Source organism: Gallus gallus, chromosome 9 (genome assembly GCF_016699485.2).
Source record: "Gallus gallus isolate bGalGal1 chromosome 9, bGalGal1.mat.broiler.GRCg7b, whole genome shotgun sequence".
Classification (NCBI taxonomy): Eukaryota; Metazoa; Chordata; class Aves; order Galliformes; family Phasianidae; genus Gallus; species Gallus gallus.
In genome coordinates, this window is record NC_052540.1 from 9,573,219 (window position 1) to 9,592,094 (window position 18,876).

Consider the following 18,876-nt stretch of genomic DNA (forward strand, 5'->3'; position numbering starts at 1 on the left):
CTGTTGAACCAGAGAACAGGAGCAAAACGCAGCTTGCGGGCTCCTTATTTGCTGACTGATCAGCTCAGAACAGGCAATTCTGAGGGAGAAACAGGAGACAATCTGAAAGCAGCAGAACCAACAAACGCACCACGGAAGGAACAGCACATCAGGACACGCGGATAGAACTCAGCAGTCGCATAGCAGTTGGGCGGCAGCACTCACAGCTCCGTCTGGCTGCACAGAATGCTGCCAGCTGTTATGGCTACGCCTGGTCACACCACAGCCAGTCTGCCCACCATTGCTGCTTCACCACCCACTGCTGACACAGAGAGGGCTATTGCTTCATTGATTTACATGCGTATGTGCATGCGCTGGGGGAGGAGCCAGCAATATTAGCCCTGGCCCACTTGGTCTGGAGAACACTTCCCCAGTTCAGTGCCTGCCCCACTCTGGCCTTGGTCGCTTTTCTGCTTGGCACACAGTCACATCATACTGTGGAGGAATTAGATTTATTCTAAAAAGCTGCATCTCAATAAATTGTCTTACTTCTCTTCCCTACCTATGTTCAAAGGGTACTGCAAGGCTTCCAAAGTCATCCCCATTTGAACATTATTTTCCATCTGTATGCTTCAACCCTCAAACCTGCATTCGATATGAAAAAAAAAAAAAAACCACAGCAAAGAAGCAAAGTTGTCATACTATATTATATTCATTTAATAATCATAAGCAATTTCTCAGAAAAATCCTCCAGGCACAGTTTTAATGTTAAAGCAATTCTTGTTCCGTTTTAACCATCCAACGATACAGAGCTGATAGCCCAGTTCATTAAGAAGTACAAGACCCCATTTCCACAACTGCTGCCATTTCTCAGGCAGAGCTTAGGCAGGTTCCACGCAGCAGCCAGGCTGCACAGCGGCTGCCTCTGACACCCCAAATCCAGCACCAGGGCCCCCACGCTTTGGGCTCAGGTGCAAACAGGGCACAAAGTCAGTGGCAAAGCTTCCTGCTACAGCCACCAACAAGGCATCTTCCACCTGCAGTTTTTTCAAGCAGCTTGGCTAGGTTTATAAATGCACAAAACCCACTTGAGTAACAACTCTTTCTTGGGGTTACACATTTATACTCGTTTCACCAGCTGTAAAATTCATGACAGGGAAGACAACTGGAGAGGAAGTACTATAATCAGTTTTTTGAATCTTTACAATATTTACACAGCACATGAGAACAGACTGATTAAGGACAGAGTTCAAAACAGCAGGCCATTTCTCTCACTTTGTGCTGCTGGACATGGGCTGTTGACTGGTTGACTTGCCATGCTGGCAGTGAGAGTGCACAGTGGGACCATGCAAATTACAACAGGTAAAGCAGGGAATCATTACCTGGGATGAGACTCAATCCAGCCCCCAGATTTTTCATCTAGGGGATGACCCTGCTTCTCACAAGCACTCCCCAGCACACAGGCAATGCTGACTGGCGTGAGCGGGGAATGAACAACCTCTCCTAATCATCAGCAGGTACCCTTCCAAAGAAATAAACATCAGAGGAAAGTGGCAAACCCTTACCAAGTACACATCAGGGACCATACCACGTATTTTATCAGGAAACTCAGGTGGTTCTTCTGATAAACTAGATGCTATACTCAAGTGAGATATGGGAACATCCACAGCACGTTCCTATTTGCCACCAATTTGGCAAGCATCACACTGCTCTACTTGAGGCTTCAGGCTTCTTTTTTGCAGAAAGAAAAAAAAAAAAAAACCTTGTTTTTAAATAAAGCCCACAAGAAGTTGATTAACTGCCCTTAAAAAAATATTTGACAACCTCTTTGCATGTTTTCGAGTGGCCCATGCGTAGGGCAGATGAGTACAGTAGAAGATGATAATGCATTAAATAAACACTTCTGTTCAAAATCCATAAGCCTACTTATGACTAGCTTGAGACATACAAATATCTGCAGCTTATTCAGTTTCAAATCCTCTGCTCTCAAAATGTCCATTCAGCAGCCTTGCCAGATATTGTTTCACAATACTACAGGCTCACTTATTCATAAACAAATCATTAACATTCTTGACATAAATCCATAGTGTACAACAAATCCCAGCTATGATAATGTTTTACTACATTTGCTGTGCCCATCATGAATGGGAGTTCTGTTTTCACAAAAAAAAAAACCACCCTCCACAAACAAAAGGCAAATTATTCGCTGCGAGAAAACCGCCGGGATGAAATGCCTAGGCACAAATTACAAACTAATTATCAGGTTCATATAGTAATAAACCTTGTGTTCAGTCAGTGAGACCGGCTGCCACAATTTTTGCAAGAAAACTTCCTGTGAGGACTCTAATAATGAAGAAAGTCCAACAGTTAAATACAGAACTGCAGACTTTTAGAATTTCCTCGGCTACGTGGAGAACCTTGTACACGTTCCCACTTCTCCAAACATGGGCACAAGAACTGCCTGAAAAGATCTCTCTGACGCCCTCCGGCACTCACACAGCACTGTGGGCTTATTTACAGTTCCGTACCAGAGGTATTCAGCCAAACCCTGAAATGATCGTCACCCATTTTGTTTGATTTTTACACTCATACATGAAAGCTTAAATCAGGCTAATTATAACGAACGGTATAGCTTAATGAACACATTGGGACTAGCCGGCTTATTTCCACCAAATAAACTCTGCATAGGTGGCAGCATGGTTTAAATCAGAGTTCCCAAACAATAGCCTACAGGTAACAGCTCCGCAGAGGAACCCAGGTGGTGATGTAGCCTTCCCACCCGGCCACAGAGCCAGGGGCTGCCCAAGGGCTGGGACCGCCCAGAGCAAAGAAAGCACAGGGATAAGGAATCCACGCCACTCAACTCACCAGTGCCTTCTCTGCCTTATTTAATGAATTAAATGCCTTCTTCACTGGCTGTCTTTTAATAATTTTAAATGATGGGGGGAAATGGTTAAACTTTCCACTGACGCTCTTGACAGAAGTAAGCTCTCCAGAACTGGATTTCTCCATGGATTGATAAACATAACGCAGACTGCTTTCTGTGCTGGCTGCCAGCTCAACCCAATAAATAAAAGATGTTTTCAATTCCGGAAGAGATGCATGTGCACTGAAAGATTTAGTATTTAGCAAAAACCGAATGCTGTCCTGCAAGAAATTAGGCCTCACTTTGCGCTCAGAGCACAGCCCTACTGGCATGAGTGGCTGCTCATTCACTGTCAGTAAAAATACACACATGGCTGAAATCATGCAGAAGTGAGAGCCCGGCATGCACATATTTACTATTACACTTCGGCATTTATAAGGAGCATTTCCCCTCCTGTCATTATTCTGATTGGCGTGGCTTTTCTATTTGCAGCTTGCTTTAGATCCAGATTTGTGATAATTTAACAGCAGCACACTCGCATACCAACACACAAAGCATGGGTAACTCGCAGGCCTGAGCTGCTGAGTGATGTTCTGCAACACAGGAGAACAAATTTACAGCACGTATTTATGGGTTTCACACATCTGTTAGTATGGAAATAGAACTGAAAGAGTGCAGGAGATGAATACATTTCGGAATCTTCCTCTCTGCCCCCAGGTTTCTGAGCATCTCAGAATCACTGTTATAGATGTTGCCTGCAACACTAACAGATATGGAAAAAAAACACCAACAGTTTAAGAGAAAATCACACATAATCACACATCTGCAGAAACAAGGCTCTAAAGAAGCCCCCGACTATGAGGGTCGGGCTGAAGTGACACATGACTTAGAAGGAGGCAAACATCTCCACCAGGGATCAGCAGGGAAAACGGGCAAGAAGTGATGCAGTCATTTGCAGGATGGCACAACAGCAAAATGACAGCAGAACACAGTTTGTCCACACCCCTCTGCTCAAAACTTGAGCGCATCTGAGGACGTCTGCCACTCGTCTGCTCTGGCTGGCCCCCAAAACAGGTGGCACACATCCCCTCACCTCACCTATTTACCTCCTTCTGTGTGCCAGTGCTACATTTTGCACTAATCTAGTACAAAAAACCAGCCACCCAAACCACAAGGTTCAGGCCCCTGCTCCAGCAGCAAGGCAGTCAGTGCTTCACCAGCGATCTCAGGCAGGACCAGAGCCATGGCTGAATCTTCACATTGCCCTTTGCAAAATCTCAGCATCAGCGACACCAAAAGAAATGATCAGCAGGTTGGTTATTTCCATAGCACTGCTTATTAACACTAGGTACACAGAACAGGAGAAAACAAGAAGCGCCAGGAAAACACACATTGATGTTAACCACAATGGCAAACTGAAAGTATGCACTGAGCCTTCCCTTCAGCCAGGAAATATTTTCAAGCTGTTCCTTTTACAGCCAGTCACTGGGTAGGAAATGCTTTTTAGACAGAAAAATATTTTCTTTTCCAGAAGACTCCATAAAATCCACACGCAGAGCACAGCGTACACTTGGATGAGAATTAGTTACTTGTTTACTGCAGTAGTGTGATACACAGCTAATCCCCACACATCGTCCACACAACTCGGTTCCTCCAGTAAGCAAAGAGCGGCCTTGCTCACCGGGCGATAGAAACAGCACAGCTTGATTTTAAGGAAAAGACGAAGCCGAGCACTGGCGACACATCTGCTGGCTATAAAAAGCTGAACGGCAATAGTAGAGCAAACAGGAGGATGTCCCCTGCTCTCCTTCCAGACTTTTTTTTCTGTGTAACGATATTCCAGAATAAAACGTTACCAAATGTAATGAAATTGAGATGTTCTAATATATGAAAATAATGTCCTAAGCCCTGAGCTATTAATTCTGAAGAGCTGTGGGCTGTAGCTTATCATTATCATCTAGAAGCGAAGGATGGCTGTAACAGCCAATTTCATTTCTCCCCAGTGACTGAATCATGCGCTAGCTAAATCATTTATTAATGTCAAAGGCTGACATTTTTCAATTAAGATAATGAGATTCCGGAGGCTCTGGCCATCTGAACCCTGTTTGTGCACACGTCTTTTGCCAATTAAAAAGCATATATATATATAACAAAAAGAAGCAGCCTGACTAACTGATTTTACCTAAACTGAGTACTAAATACTAACAATTTAGCATTAATCCTAACATGTATCTACAGCTACATTCCAGGAATAAATATTTATGCTTCTAACCACATGGTGTCGGGGTTAACAGGGGGTTAACAAGTTATTAATCAAAACATGCACATTAGAAACTGGAAGTGCCTGAAATCACCTCACTCCCACTGCAGCTCTTTTGATGAGAGCCAAGCAGCCTTTGTCTGTCCCAGATCCCAGCAGATGGACACACAGCATTTCAAGACCACGTGGAAGTTCAGTAAAATCACATCAGAAAAGCAGCACGGTACCAGGTGAGCTGGTCCAAATGTTGCTGAGAACTGACTTAGACTCCACACGCTCTCTTCTAGCTTTATTTTATCTGCTTACAATTAGTTTGCAAGATACAACGATGAATGAGAAAAGCTGTGCTCTCTGTTGACTTCCAGGCGTACAGAGCAGAACAGCATTGAACATTTCCTAGAGCAAGCCCTGTGTCGGTATGCAGGATCAGGTAGAAACCCCGTGGAGCAGTCAGCCCAAGCAGCACTTCACAGCGCAGCGCTCACAGCTCTAATAAAAGATTCCCCATCTTCAATCAACCCATACCACTGACTGTTGACACCTACTAACTGGGCTGCTACAAAGATGCTACTCTCATGTTTCTGGAAATGACTAGACAGCCAGAACAACTCCTGCTGTCCACAGCTCTGCAGCACAGATGCAATGATTAACAATGACCAACCTCGTTGAAAGACTCAAAACCCACAGCATCACTTCACTGTCTATACGGGAAGCCATGCACGGTACCATCATTTTTGAGGGCAGACATTTCAATCTGATTTTGTTGAGCTATACACTGAGTTGCAAGACAAGCGACCCGATTTTAAATGTCTTAAAACAAAAACAACAACAATCAACCTAAAAAATAACCGGATTGATTTTGAAATATTAGGGAAGAACATGGCAGCACTTTCCTATTATCCTTCATACAGTTTTGAGAATAAGAAAGAATTGGAACAGTGTTTCTCTCAGGTTGAGGCAGATCGCTCACTAACTTCAGCTCCGTAAGGAGAACCAGGGTTGGCATTTTAAACCCTTTGAAGAAACAAACAGATGAAAATTTAATGAGAAAACATGAAAATAAGAAAAGGCATCAGAGAGAGACTGTATTTACACATGAGAAAGACATTTTTCAACTGAAACCTGAAAACATCTGCTGAAGGCAGCCCGCAGCCCAGGGGAGGGCAGGAGGCAGCCGTGGGCACAGCAGGGGCTGGGCCAAGAGCCAGGGATGCTCCAGCCTTCACCTGGGGACCCAGCATGGCACCCACAGACCTGAAACCATGTCCCCTTCCATCACGGAGGGGAGGAGCTGAGTGACTGCCAGGTTTATTAACGTACCCACAAAAATTTTGTGAAGTGGTTCCCCCCCACCCCAAAGCAAACAGCTCCAAGCCCACAGCATGACACAGACGTTCCGGTCGGATACGTAACAGCCCCTTATCCAAACAGCGCAGGGCTCAGTCGCGAATGACCTCAGTAACATAACACGTTCCAAAAGGAGTAATACAGAAACGCTCAGTCTGGCTTCCCTAGACATTGAACCCTTTCACAGTCACATGTATCTACTTAAAAATAAAAAAAAAACAGGTACAACTTGGATGCTCTCAAATCCACACACAGTTTCTTCTCAAAGAAGAAGAAATCCAGAGCAGCTCCACTGACATTAGCAATGCCATTTAGATTTATTCCGACATTATCAAGATCTGAATTTGGACCAGAAAAAGATCTGCAGATAGATAGACAGGGGCAAAGTTTATCCCCACACGAACAAAATGACATATATTTAGACATGAATGGCTTCTGAAATTCTCTAGCTTGATACAACATCAGTGATTTAAATGCCAAACCACATTCACTTCGTTTATCTTGGAAAGCTTCACATACACGTAAGAAAACCCTCAAACCATAACAGAGAAACTAAAGGTCAGACTGTTACTTCCAGAGCCGGCGTAGTGAGCTGCAGCACAAACCAGTTACGGACATTTCCCCGGTTAATGCTCCTCCCTGCGTGTGGCTATTTTTCTAATATCGTGTAAGCAGCCACAAATAGCTTCTGCTGTTGAGAAATAAAAATCCTAAATTGAAAGGACAACATAAAAGCCCTCTGGAAATCATTTAACAATATTTGTGTTTCTCGTAGCCAGCCAGAACCAAGCTGCTCCAGTGCGAGGTTTGTGCCAACAGGGCTGTGGGCTAGGCCGTCCCCAGGCCCCACTGGTGCCCAGATGGCGGCTCCCACACAAGAGAACATCCAGTTGCCATACACTCAACAGCTCCATGTACCCATGAAGCACTTCACGTTGGTCCAAAGCCTCTCCTGATGCTGATAAAGATGCCTAGACACCTTCACCAATCAAGACTCCACCGCAGCCCTGTCCTGGGCTCAGACACCCAGCAGCAGCCCTTCTGGCCACGGGGTGCAATTCCCCAGCCAGAATGTTCTTTCCAAGCAGTGACCTCTCTGCACCACACTGCAACTCACCATCTCTTCAGAAACAACTTTCCTTACAGAGTCAAGAACAGTTTGACAGTTATCTCTCCCTTGATTATGAAAGGCAGTCTCCTTGACACAAGGCTCACTGTGGCCCACAGAATGCCTGCCCTTTGCCTCTCCATACCCTGCACAATCCCAGTGTTTCTAATCAAGCCATCTCCTGCACCCAGTTCCAACAGACACCCACCAGGAAGCGATCTAAACTCTATCTATGGCAGCAGTTAAGCAAAACAAAACCCCCACTTCCTTGCAATGGGGTGACTCCTTGGAAACGTGCATCCCAAGCCAGAAGGTGTGGGACTCTGTGGAAGCAGAGGTGAGGTGCAGGCAGACACGTGCAGCCTCAAAGCAACCAGAAAGAGGAAACTGAAGACAGCAAAAGTCAGCAGGAGGACCCACCATGGCTCCTGCAACCTTTAGAAATGTGGAATTCTTCCTTCCACATCAAGTCAGGATTTTAGAGGTACAAGCTTAAAACATTGCCCTTTGAAAATGTTACACGTCCCAGAACCAAGCTTCAGGGCTCTTAAGTACCTCTAAGCACAAAATCAAAACAAAACAGTCACTCACAGGAAAACACTTCCTAACATTTGTTATAAACCACTGAGAAGTTATACTGCCACCTCAAATGGCAAGATAAAAGTTAATGGATTCAAAGGCATATCCCTATGTGCTGAGATAAGGCTGCACTCTTAAATCTAAGTGATTTAGCATTGATTTATCAAAGCAAACCGCCCAACCTTGTAGAAAACAGAATCCATTCCACAGATCTTGGCACTGGCACTCCATCAACATGAGAGAGACCAAACCAGGTATCTCAAATCAACTTGCAGCTGCTGTCAGCTGGTCTCAATGCCACGCTCCAACGCTCATCTGGCATTGCTGCACCTGAGCTTTTCCTCATGTAGGGTACACACACACCACGTGCTAGGGTAATGACTGGCCAGCACCTGGCCTTCTGCAGGGTGAATTTGGTCCTCCAAAAAAACACCAAGAACACATATGAAGTGAACTTTGTGGAGTTACATTCTTCAGAGCTGAACGTAAATGTTATTTTCATTTGACCTCGAGCTGTGGAAGATAAACAGATACCCTGATACCCCAGTGAGCAGAGGATCAAATCCAGGTAGCACCCATACCTTTCTGTACGTTCCAAACCATCAAGTCTGCTTCAAAACAGATTTGTAAATAACACCCATCTCATGTGTGATATTAGTTCTTTTTCCTCTTCTTCTCACCAACTTCCTTGCCAGCTTGTTCCTGTGATTTTACCAAAGAATTTTACAGGGATTAAACCCTCTCCTTCCTAAATCCATGCTCACCTTGTTCCTCAGCCCTGGCCAGCCTACCTCAGCCAAACAACAGACAGACAAGCATCTTGCTATCTGCAGAGACGAGCCTCCTCCAGCCACAGAGTAAGTGCATTTCTCCCTAGAAAGTGATGGTGCTGCAAGGAAACCGTGCTGACATTCAGGGGAAACCCAAGGCATCAGCCAGGAGCAGCAGTGGGGCAGGGTACAGGCTGAACACAGACCTGGCTGTGCTTAGGCAGTAGCCCATGGATTTGCTGCTTGCTCCATGGCTCCTTTTAGCAGGAGGCACCAACGCTGTCTTTACTATCAGGGTTTTCCCAAACACACAGTACCAAGCTCAATGGCCCCTTTCAGCAAAACTGTAGAGAAGAACAGCATAAAACTTTCAGAATATCCTTCCTTCTGTTCTAACCCAAACAACAGAGCCCAGCTGTGAAAACTAAAGCCTGCACAGACCCATGCTGTACAGCCTTCTCCTAAAAGGCACTGAGACAAGATTCAAGCTTCTACTTTTTTTGTTGCTCTAAGTTATAGTTACAACTGTATATAGTTGCAGCTGATTTACTGTCATTCAACCTGCTGGGATCGGACGCACAGAAAGCAACATGGATACTTCAGAATAAGCAAGCCAGGCAAACATCACAGAAACATCTCACTTTACATTCCACACATATATGCGAGTGCTTCTAGGTCTGGGTTCACCTCTGCCTTTAAAATAGCTACAGATGAGAAATATGTTGACCTGCCTGCTTTTGTACCAGGAGGCAGCACTGCCTGAGTGCCCTCACACACAACCCCATGGAAACTTCACTCGGCCCCTTGGACATTCTGAAAGCCCTTAGCTGCAAAGCACCACACTGCCAAGATCCATTCTCCCTTCCTGGCTTTGACTTCTCCCCGACAATCTTCTGAAAGATGAAAGCAAACCTCTGCAGTCATCTGCCAACACGCTGTGTGGGGAGGCTTGTGCCAGGCCTTGACCCCCCAGTCCAAGCCCTCTCGATCCCCTGAAACAGCCCAATTCATAGAATTGCTGCCCCAAAACCCACTCGTGCCCATGAATGTTGGTACTGACCCCAGTGGAGCTGGGACTACCCAATGCAAGACCTTCAGGGAAGCTCCTCCACCAGTGGGACAGGGTTCTGAACACGACTTCTCTCCAGGCACTGAATGAGTGGCCAAGTCTTCAGAAGAGCTCAGTCCACTGGGTAAAAAGCTCTCTGGAATAGCCTGGCCCCAAACAGAGGCTCTGAATACTTGGAAACATACTGCCAGGTCATTTTTGAACACTTGAAACAAAATGTATGGAATATCCATCTCTCAAGCCCAGAGGGAGCCTGGAGCAGGAAGAAAGAAGCGGCTACAATTTGAGCTCCAGGACATTTAATTAACTTTCTATCTGTTTTCAGTGTTCTTGGCAACTCTCTTCAAATGTATCTGGAGAAAATGTTTTCACGTGAGGAGACATTTGAAAACCATCCGGCAAGGCACAGACCCAACACTACGGAGGGGCAAAGCAGCTTCAGCACCGCAGCACTGAGAAGCCTGCGCTCACAGCACGGTTCAGTCATTAAATGTCCCTCAGTGAGGTGGGTGGCAGGGATGCTGATCGCTAGGTGGAGCACCAGCTCAGGCTGCCCAGGGCCCCATCCAACCTGGCCTCGAGCACCTGCAGGGATGGGGCACCCACAGCTCTCTGGGCAGCAGTGCCAGTGCCTCACCACCCTCTGAGTGAAAAACTTCCCACACACAATCCACAACTTTAATTATTTTTTCTGTTATCCCTCAAAGATTTTATGCATTGGGATTTTCCATTTTCAATATTCAGCAAGAAAAAGAAATCATGAAAGCCCAAGTTTGGTCTTTTCACACTTTACAGTCTCCCACATACAAAATCTTTGCTCAAAGTGTTTTATGCACTTAATCGGGAATAGCCCAGCATAATAACCTCACCTGTAACTTTCCATCTATTATTTGAAGTGCAAATAAGTTCAATTATTATACATGAAAGCACTGTGCAAAAGAAAGAGAGTATTAAATCTTGCTTGAAGGGATCTTCCAGCTCCACATCCACATGCTCTCAGGCTGGGCTCTCACCCAGCAGCCACCACCATGCAGACCCAAGCACGAAGCCCCTGCAGCCCTACTGAAGGCCTGCCTGCTGCAGACCACACGTGGAAGGCAATGGCAGAGCTCTGGGCCTGCTGCTATTAACTGTCCTACTGACCGCCATCAAGGAACAGAGAGGAAAAAAAAACACAAAAAAAAACCAACACAACAAAGCAGTTAAAATCCAGGACTATTTAGACTGAATGCTTTGGGCTTTGACTGCCTTTCTTCAAGGAAACCATTGATTTTTTTTTTATTATTTCTTTTTATTTGTCTTGGTCATCAAACAGGCTGTCAGCTTCATAAACAGAAACTAGTAGTACACTATAAATGAACCCTTGATCATTTCCCAGAGGACCTTCCTCAAGACAGTCGCTGATTTTGATTTTCTTTTGGTCACAGAATGCTTCCCAAAATTAGCATTTTTCCAGAGCCATTCATTTTCTACAAAGAATAAACAACACAGAAAAAAGGCACAGGCTAAGTGGTGCCAGATGAGCTTGCTGCATTTCACTGAGCTTTGTTTGAAAGATCTCTGACTGCTGCAAACTTATAGTAGCAAACTGGTATAAAAACTTTGATGCCTTGAAAGATTTCCTGAAGCTATATGATGCCAAAACACTGAGCTGTGAGACTCCCTGAACATTTGCATCCACATGACTCAAGCTTAAATTTCAAATACTTTTCACTTTTTCCTTCTGACATAATATTTAATAAAACCAGAGTTCAGTAGTAGTATCAGCCCTGCTATACATGTCTTGCAGCAGTTTCTGTCTAGACAGCTGTTTGTGTGCTTTACACTTACAATCTGTTTGTGTTTGTTTTAAAGAGGAGTTATTCCATATGCTGCAAAAATTTGAAAGAAGCAGTGTCGACTGACTGCATCCTGCATTTTTCAGTAGACGTGCATCTGAGCGCTGCAAATATAAAAGCAAGACGAGAAGTTGATTTGAAAGCACCAATAGCATCTAAAATGACATTACGTCTAAACAGATGCAGAGGCGTTGCCATAAAACTGGTGGCAGAGACACGCACACCGCAACCCAATTACCTGGAAGCCATCGCACGCAGTGCTCTGCACAGGGCTGGCTTTTCTTCAGGGAAGGGTTTCTGTGTTCCTGAAGCAGGAAAGGTGTTTGATGTGTATCCTGTGCGGTAGTGGAGGCGTATAATCTGCATGTATTTAGCTACAGTCTGCCATCCCCAAGTCTGAATATATCAGTAGATTCAAAATGCATGGTTATGGGGCACGAGGAATCGTAGCAAAACAAGCAGTACTGCCTGGCAAGGCAGCGTTCACAGCAAGGCATGCAGCAAGACCCCAGCACCCATTTTTACACCTACTTTAATCAGTAGCTGTGCTGAGTTTTTATCACTGTGTCCAAATGATGTGGAATTAAATAAGATCAGAGACTCAAAAATGATTGGAAAGCAATTCCATAGAAACATATTTCCCAAGGACTTTGCAAGAGCTGCACAAGTTACAGAATGACCAAACTAAGCCTTCGAGCGCAAGGAGTCAAACATGCCCCAGCAAAGAAGGGCCTGAAGCATCCTGCCTTGCATCACTCAACTTGCTTTATCACACCCAGCTACCTGCAACCACCTCTCGCTGCATTTCACAGTGCATTAGAAAACATTCGGAACTCTGCTTAATGAAACAAATAAATTCTAGTAGTATGAGAACACACCACAGGCATGCACTATTGACTCTCTGTCCAGAAACAGCCCAAAACTGCAGGCTTTGGTAAGAGAATCGGATTTCCAGGTGAGCAGGGGAATCCCCACCTGGCTGTTTGCACACACGGATGAATACAACCCACCAAACCTCACTCAGCCCCAGCAGCTGCTGGATGGTGTGGGAGCGCAGGGACAAGGGGTTTCTCTGGCTGCTCCTCCAGCAGTATGGAGCAGGAAGCAAGCGGCTGATCAGCCACAGGCAACCACTCACCCAAGTAAAGCATCAGAAACAAGCAGCAGCACAGTGTGGAATGGGAGCAGGCAATGCTGCTTCTGTGAGCCCAGCAGCAGTGCCACGCACAGGGCAAGAGCGAGAGCCATCCCCACAGCGAGGGCTTGGCACGGCTCTGCACAGGGATGGCCAGGGTTACAGCACTGCTGTGTCTCCAGCTCCTGCAGAAAATGTACTTGGACACAGTGATCCTCTGCCCACATGTGCTAAGAGAAGCAGAGAGACTTATAAACAGGGCTTACGGACAGCCTGAACTTGGAAACTATGCACCCCCCGGGATTTATTATCTAGAAACAATGTCTGGCATCAAGCTTCCAGGAAAATCTAGGTTTCAAAGCAAATACCAGTCATCTAGCAGACAGGCCAGTGGAACTCTCCTAAGACCTCGGTTGCTTTCAAAAAACACTTCTGAGCCCTCACAGGAGTGGCACTGTGGCCAGCAGCTCCGAAATCCCATCTGCGACCCTCACATCCCAAAGAAGGCACGGAGGGTACATTTGGAAGTGATTTCAAATAAAGATTTCAGAAGAGTTTCGGCTTCATTCCAAGCAAGGACATCGCCACACACACTAAGACAAATATCAGGCAGCCCTGCCTGTGACCACCGTGGTGCTCTGCCACAAGCACCGCGACGAGCCCACGCACAGATGGCACAGGGCACCCACGGCTGAGCCTGGCAGTCCAAGTAAGCAGAGAAGCCCTACCACGCACACTGCATCCCAGAGCCGGCTCCGGCAGATGGGGCACCCATATGTCTGCTGCTCTCCCCCAGTATTTGCTCGAGCACAAACCAGCAACACTACTGCAGAAATTAGAGCAGGAGAAGTTTTCGTAAGAGGCAGAAAGATGATCTCTTTTACACTGAGCATGGAAATTTTAATGCCTATATTGTCTGCAAGATCCCAGTTCTTTTAAGCACCACGCTAGAGCCCGCTGATACCCACAGCACAGTCCTGCAGTGTCCCATATAAGTAATGGTCCCACGGACCTCGGAGAAGATACCTGTGTCTGATATATCACTATAGGAGAAAGAATGGCAAAAGGGGAAAGGGAAGGAGCTGCTGAAGAAAACTGGTATAGTATCTTCCAGGAAATCCCAGAAATCTGGATACTTACATTTTTCTTGCTTATTCTTCAAATCCATTGAATTCCATTAGGTACTCCACTGGGAGCCTGCTGAGATTTTTGTACGTGCTCCGCCAAAGCCAAAAACTTCACTACAAACCATGAAACTTGACAGGAGTGAGCACATTCGGAGTATATTTTACATGAGAAGCCTCAAACCAGAAACATGCAGTCCTATTACACGCTACATAGGACAGAGGCAGGAGACCCACATGCAACAAACAACAACCACATGCCTACAGAACAAGGCAGGTGTCCGTCACAGCTGTCCTCAGCAGGCAGGGCAGGGCTGACCCAGGCAGCCATTTCCACAGCCAACTCAGACACTCTCGTACTGAACCAGGCCAAAAGAAATACAGAGAGAGATGAAAATATTTTCATTGCCTTTTTTTTTTTTTTTTTTTTTTTTTTTTTTTTAAGCACAGAGCTATAGAATCACAGAATGGCTTAGGTTGGAAGGGACTTTAGAGATCATATAGCTCCAGCCCCTCAGCCATGGACTGGTTGCCCCCACCAGCTCAGGCTGCCCAGGGTCCCATCCAACCCAGCCTCGAACACCTCCAGGGATGGGACATCCACAGCTCTCTGGGCAGCACTACCAGGGCCTCACACCCTCTGAGTAAAAAATTTCTTCCTAACACCTAACCTAAATCTCCCCTCTTTAAGTTTAAAGCTATCCCCACTTGTCCTTTCACAATGAGAAAGTGCAAAAAGTCCAATCCCCTTCAAGTACTGGGAGGTACTATAGCATGGACTAATAGCAGAACTGCACTTTACTATAGCTGGAGATCGATGCAAGATGCATCTGGGTCATAATGACATCACATAGAACACATGAAAACATCAAGCAAGTGGCCCCTGCTCCACAATTCCTGCACTCATACATCAGTTTGATAAATACCTTACAAAAGACGGCACTGGAATTGCTATGGTCATCCCTGAACACAGCTGCTTAACTGTAACTTGGCATAACTGTAACTGTAGAATACGTGAACAGAGTGCAAGGCACCAACTCTACCCACTACTGCAGCACCCAAAGAATCCCTTGCTGCAGTCAAGATCCCACGCCCAGCACCCTCCCCACTCATGACAGGGAAGCAGGGGCCCCACTCAGAACCCTGGTGGCACAGAGATCTGTTTCACATCATGTGGGCAGTAAGAGACAGGCGGCCTGGAACAAGGAGAAGAACATGGGACACCTGAACTGGACTGAGATGTTGACACGGAAAGAAGGAAAAACACGCGTATTTATGGTCTTGCACAACTCCCCGTGGGAGGGACGGGCAGTGCTGCCAGCAGCTCTGGCCAGGCTGGTGATGTACAACACAGGTCTTCTTGGAGACGGACACAGAGATTGAGCTACTTCAAATGACAGCATTTCATATTAAAAATGAAACAGAAAAAGGCATTCAAACAAACTGGGAATATTAGTCTGTCGCCCACGCAACTCTGGCTCGTGTGTACGTGGCTTAGGATCCAACTTTCAGTTATGAGATCGCATGCCAGTGACTCAGAGCACCCTTCCTCCTTGGTGGCACACACTGCACTCACTTTGCCCACTGCTCACCACGTTGCTATTTAACCGCTTGTCTGACTGCAGAACTCCTAAGGGCCGGCTTCTTGCGGCTTTCCAAGACTTTCCCCTTCTTCCCATTCCAGGAACTGGCACCAGTCAAACACATCATTTAAAACTGCAGGTCTGGACCGCGCTGCCTTGTTTTTTGACAGCACCTACAGCTCTTCACACGCTTCCCCAGCAGCTCCCAATGACAAGAACTGCACGTACATGCACTCAGCATTTAGGGTGACTTGGGCTGCCCAGAGCCTTCAGCTAGGGCCAGCCAACAGCAAGGTGCACAGGTGGGTGCCCACTGCAAAGCCTATGGGACTCCATTACTGAGAGGTACCTGGAGCGGCCCCCTCCAGCAGCCCTGATTCCCCACAGCATGTGGTCGTGCTCACAGCTGTGGGATGCAATAACCCGTCCTCCTGGGCTGTAATGTAACACATGCACATCGAGAAGCTGAATAAGATCACATGGATAACTTTGTTCTATATAGCCTACGCAGCCGGTTCTTGTTAGCCTTGAGTGCTCACGTTGGCAGCATCACCTGTTCGTTACATTGAATCTCATCGGTTTTAGCACCTGAGTAAACAAAGGGGCACAGAGCCAGGCCACGCGACCCCTTCTTCACCCTGCTCCGCTTCTCTCTCACCCCTCGTGCTGTGTGCAGCCTCGGGTGCCTCCCCTGCAGCATTCCCCAGCAGGTGCAGCAGCCCCACAGCGGGCCCAGGGTCCCCACTGCACACGGGGTCCCATCGTTGTCTGTGTGGGGTACCCAGCGGCTTCTGGCCAACACAGGCCAACAAACTGCTCATAGTGCCTTTACATAACACCTGTGCTGAAATCCATAAACCATCGCCCCTATCCACTAAAATCGAGTTCTTCGTGTCAGACAAAAGTACGCCTTTCAAGAAAAATGACTGTTCCCGTTCCCAGCTGGAGCGGATTGCAGCTCACAGACCCGCTCGGCTCGGCTTTAGGACCAACTTAATCCAAACCCCTCAATGTTCTGCTTGCGGGTATCAGAGCAAACTCTCCGTTCCAGCTGCCGACGCGGTGAGGACCTGCTGCTGGCACGCGGCTAACTCAGACCTCGCACCCGCTCGGAACGTCCGCTCGTCCCTCAGCAGACACTTGCTCTGCAAACTGTACGAAGTCGGCACAGGGGAACTACAAAGTGAGTTTGATTTCTTCTCACTTTGCGCCTGTCTCGCATCTCACCCCCGTTTCATTTATACACAGACACGCACAAAAGCGAACGTCAAGAAGAGACGGCAGAGCTGGCGCCCGGCCGGGCGGGTCGCGCTGCCCGGCCCCGCACGTCTGGGGGCAGCGGCTCCGCACCCCCGGCCCCGCTCCGCTCCCGCCCCGCCCGGCACTGCCCACGGCCGCGCCAGAACCCGCCGAGCCCGCGGCGACCCGGGTGAGGGCGGCCAGCACCGAAGCCCCTCTGGGAAGCGCCGGCAGCGGGGCGGCCCCCGCGCAGCGCGGCACGGCCCCGGCGGGCCGTGGAGAAGTTGCGGCGAAGTCCCGGTGCGGCGGCAGACGGACACCCCGACAGCCCCCTCGCCCGCCCGCGGTCTCGCCCCACCCGCGCCTACCTGCAGCCGCTCCGTGGCCGGCTGCCACATGGTGCCGGGCGGCGGGAGGCGCTGCCGAGCGGGCGCCGAGCGCGGCTCTGCCGGCCCGCTCCGCTCCGCGCTCCGCCCGCCGCTCCGCCCACGCTCCTCCCACGCGCGGCCGCCGCGGGGGCGGGCGCCACGCGCGGATCCGCGCGGCAGCTGCGCCGCGGGTGGCGGATCGGTCCGCGCGGCGCGGGCGTCGCCGGCAGCGGGCAGCGCGCGCGCGGAGCTGCCGGGGGCCTCCTGCGGTGCTTCCCTCGAGGCTGCGCGCTGCCCCACGCGGGAACGGCCGTGCCGGGAGGTGCGGCCCCTGGGGCCGAAGTCAGGAAGCGATGGATTAAATTGGGGTGACTTCATGTCACGGCCTCGCGGAGATGAGGTCATTCTTACCCAGACTTTCTAATATTTTAATCCGAGCATCATTTTTATGGGGTATCTGAGCTGTTTTGCATTAGAGCAGCTCTGTGCCCAGCCGGTCTTTTGCTTAAATAAATAGTGGGAATTAATATTTCCAGGATGTGCCGTGTTCCAGAATGTGCTCGTAAGAAGATACCGATAGTTTTTCTATTAATTTTCCTCTCACCGTGCCAAATTCTCGAGTTTCTCCTCTCGCAGTGAGTTCAGATGAATCTCTCCGAAGGCTGCGGTGCATTACCGGGTCGGTCCCAGCGGCCACCAGGCAGAAACGCCTCGGCCGGGGAAGGTCTCCCATTTCAAAGAGGTATTTGATGCAGTGAGACCAATTTCACTTTCACAAAATGAATTTGAAACCTTTCCAGTGACTCTGGGACATTTTCTCTCCCTCGATGGCTCCTCGTTACCGAAGTTGTTGGTTTGGACCATCCCACACCTCAGTATAAGGGCTGTATAGCAACACGGCTGAAAACAAAAATAAACTCTGCCATTAATGACATCCTTCCAAAATCGAAACCCGCTCTGAAACATTGCTAACCTACTCGCAGCAAACACAGCATCCTTGCACTGATGAAGGATATAAACCAACCTATATCAATATGAACTCGCTGATATTTTTCTGAAAAAATGTTTCGTGCCCATGCAACCCATGCCTGGATGCCATGCATCAAAGCAATTGAACCTGCTTTTTTTTTTTTGACAGCTTTATCCTACTTCAAGTAAAAATAAATGCATTTTTAAGTTGAACTCCATTTTTCGCAGAAAGCAAAGCTAGATAAATTGGAATTGTCTGTGCTTTGCGCCTATGGTGTAGAACCACAGTATCTTTAAGGTTAGAAAAGATCACTTAAATCATTTAGTCCAGCTGTCAGCCCATCCCCAGCGTGCCCATAACCACAGAACTCAGTGCCACATCTCCACAGTTCTTGAACACCTCCCATGCCAGTGATTTCACCACCTCCCTGGGCGGCCCATGCCAATACCTCACCACTAAAAGACAGCAAAGCAAAAACCAGGCTGGAGATCCCCAGCTCTGGTGGCACCACGTGTGCTTGCAGGCTGGCCATGGGACAACCAGCAGGCGTGTGCTGCTCAGAGAGGACATGGCCAGGCTGGCCCCAGCACCACATCCACGGGGCACAAGCAGACTGCTGACAGCAGGAACCTGGGCTTCGA

The 18,876-nt window shown here is 47.8% G+C and overlaps 1 protein-coding gene across 3 annotated transcripts in view; it reads right to left on the reverse strand.

The window, feature by feature from the left end:
* Positions 1-17,376, reverse strand: part of PID1 (phosphotyrosine interaction domain containing 1) — a 78,539-nt gene extending 61,163 nt beyond the window's left edge. The window contains exon 1 of one of the 3 annotated variants that reach the window (XM_046898387.1): positions 14,092-17,362. Coding sequence is in view for 1 of the 3 variants with exons in the window: in NM_001178144.2 (NP_001171615.2) it covers positions 17,266-17,295 (30 nt within the window). In the remaining 2 variants the exon portion in view is untranslated. Of the gene's footprint in view, positions 1-6,014; positions 13,177-14,091 lie in introns of those variants that run through there. The other 2 variants (XM_046898386.1, NM_001178144.2) reach the window with 2 other exon arrangements.
* Between the last annotated feature and the right edge of the window lie 1,500 nt (positions 17,377-18,876).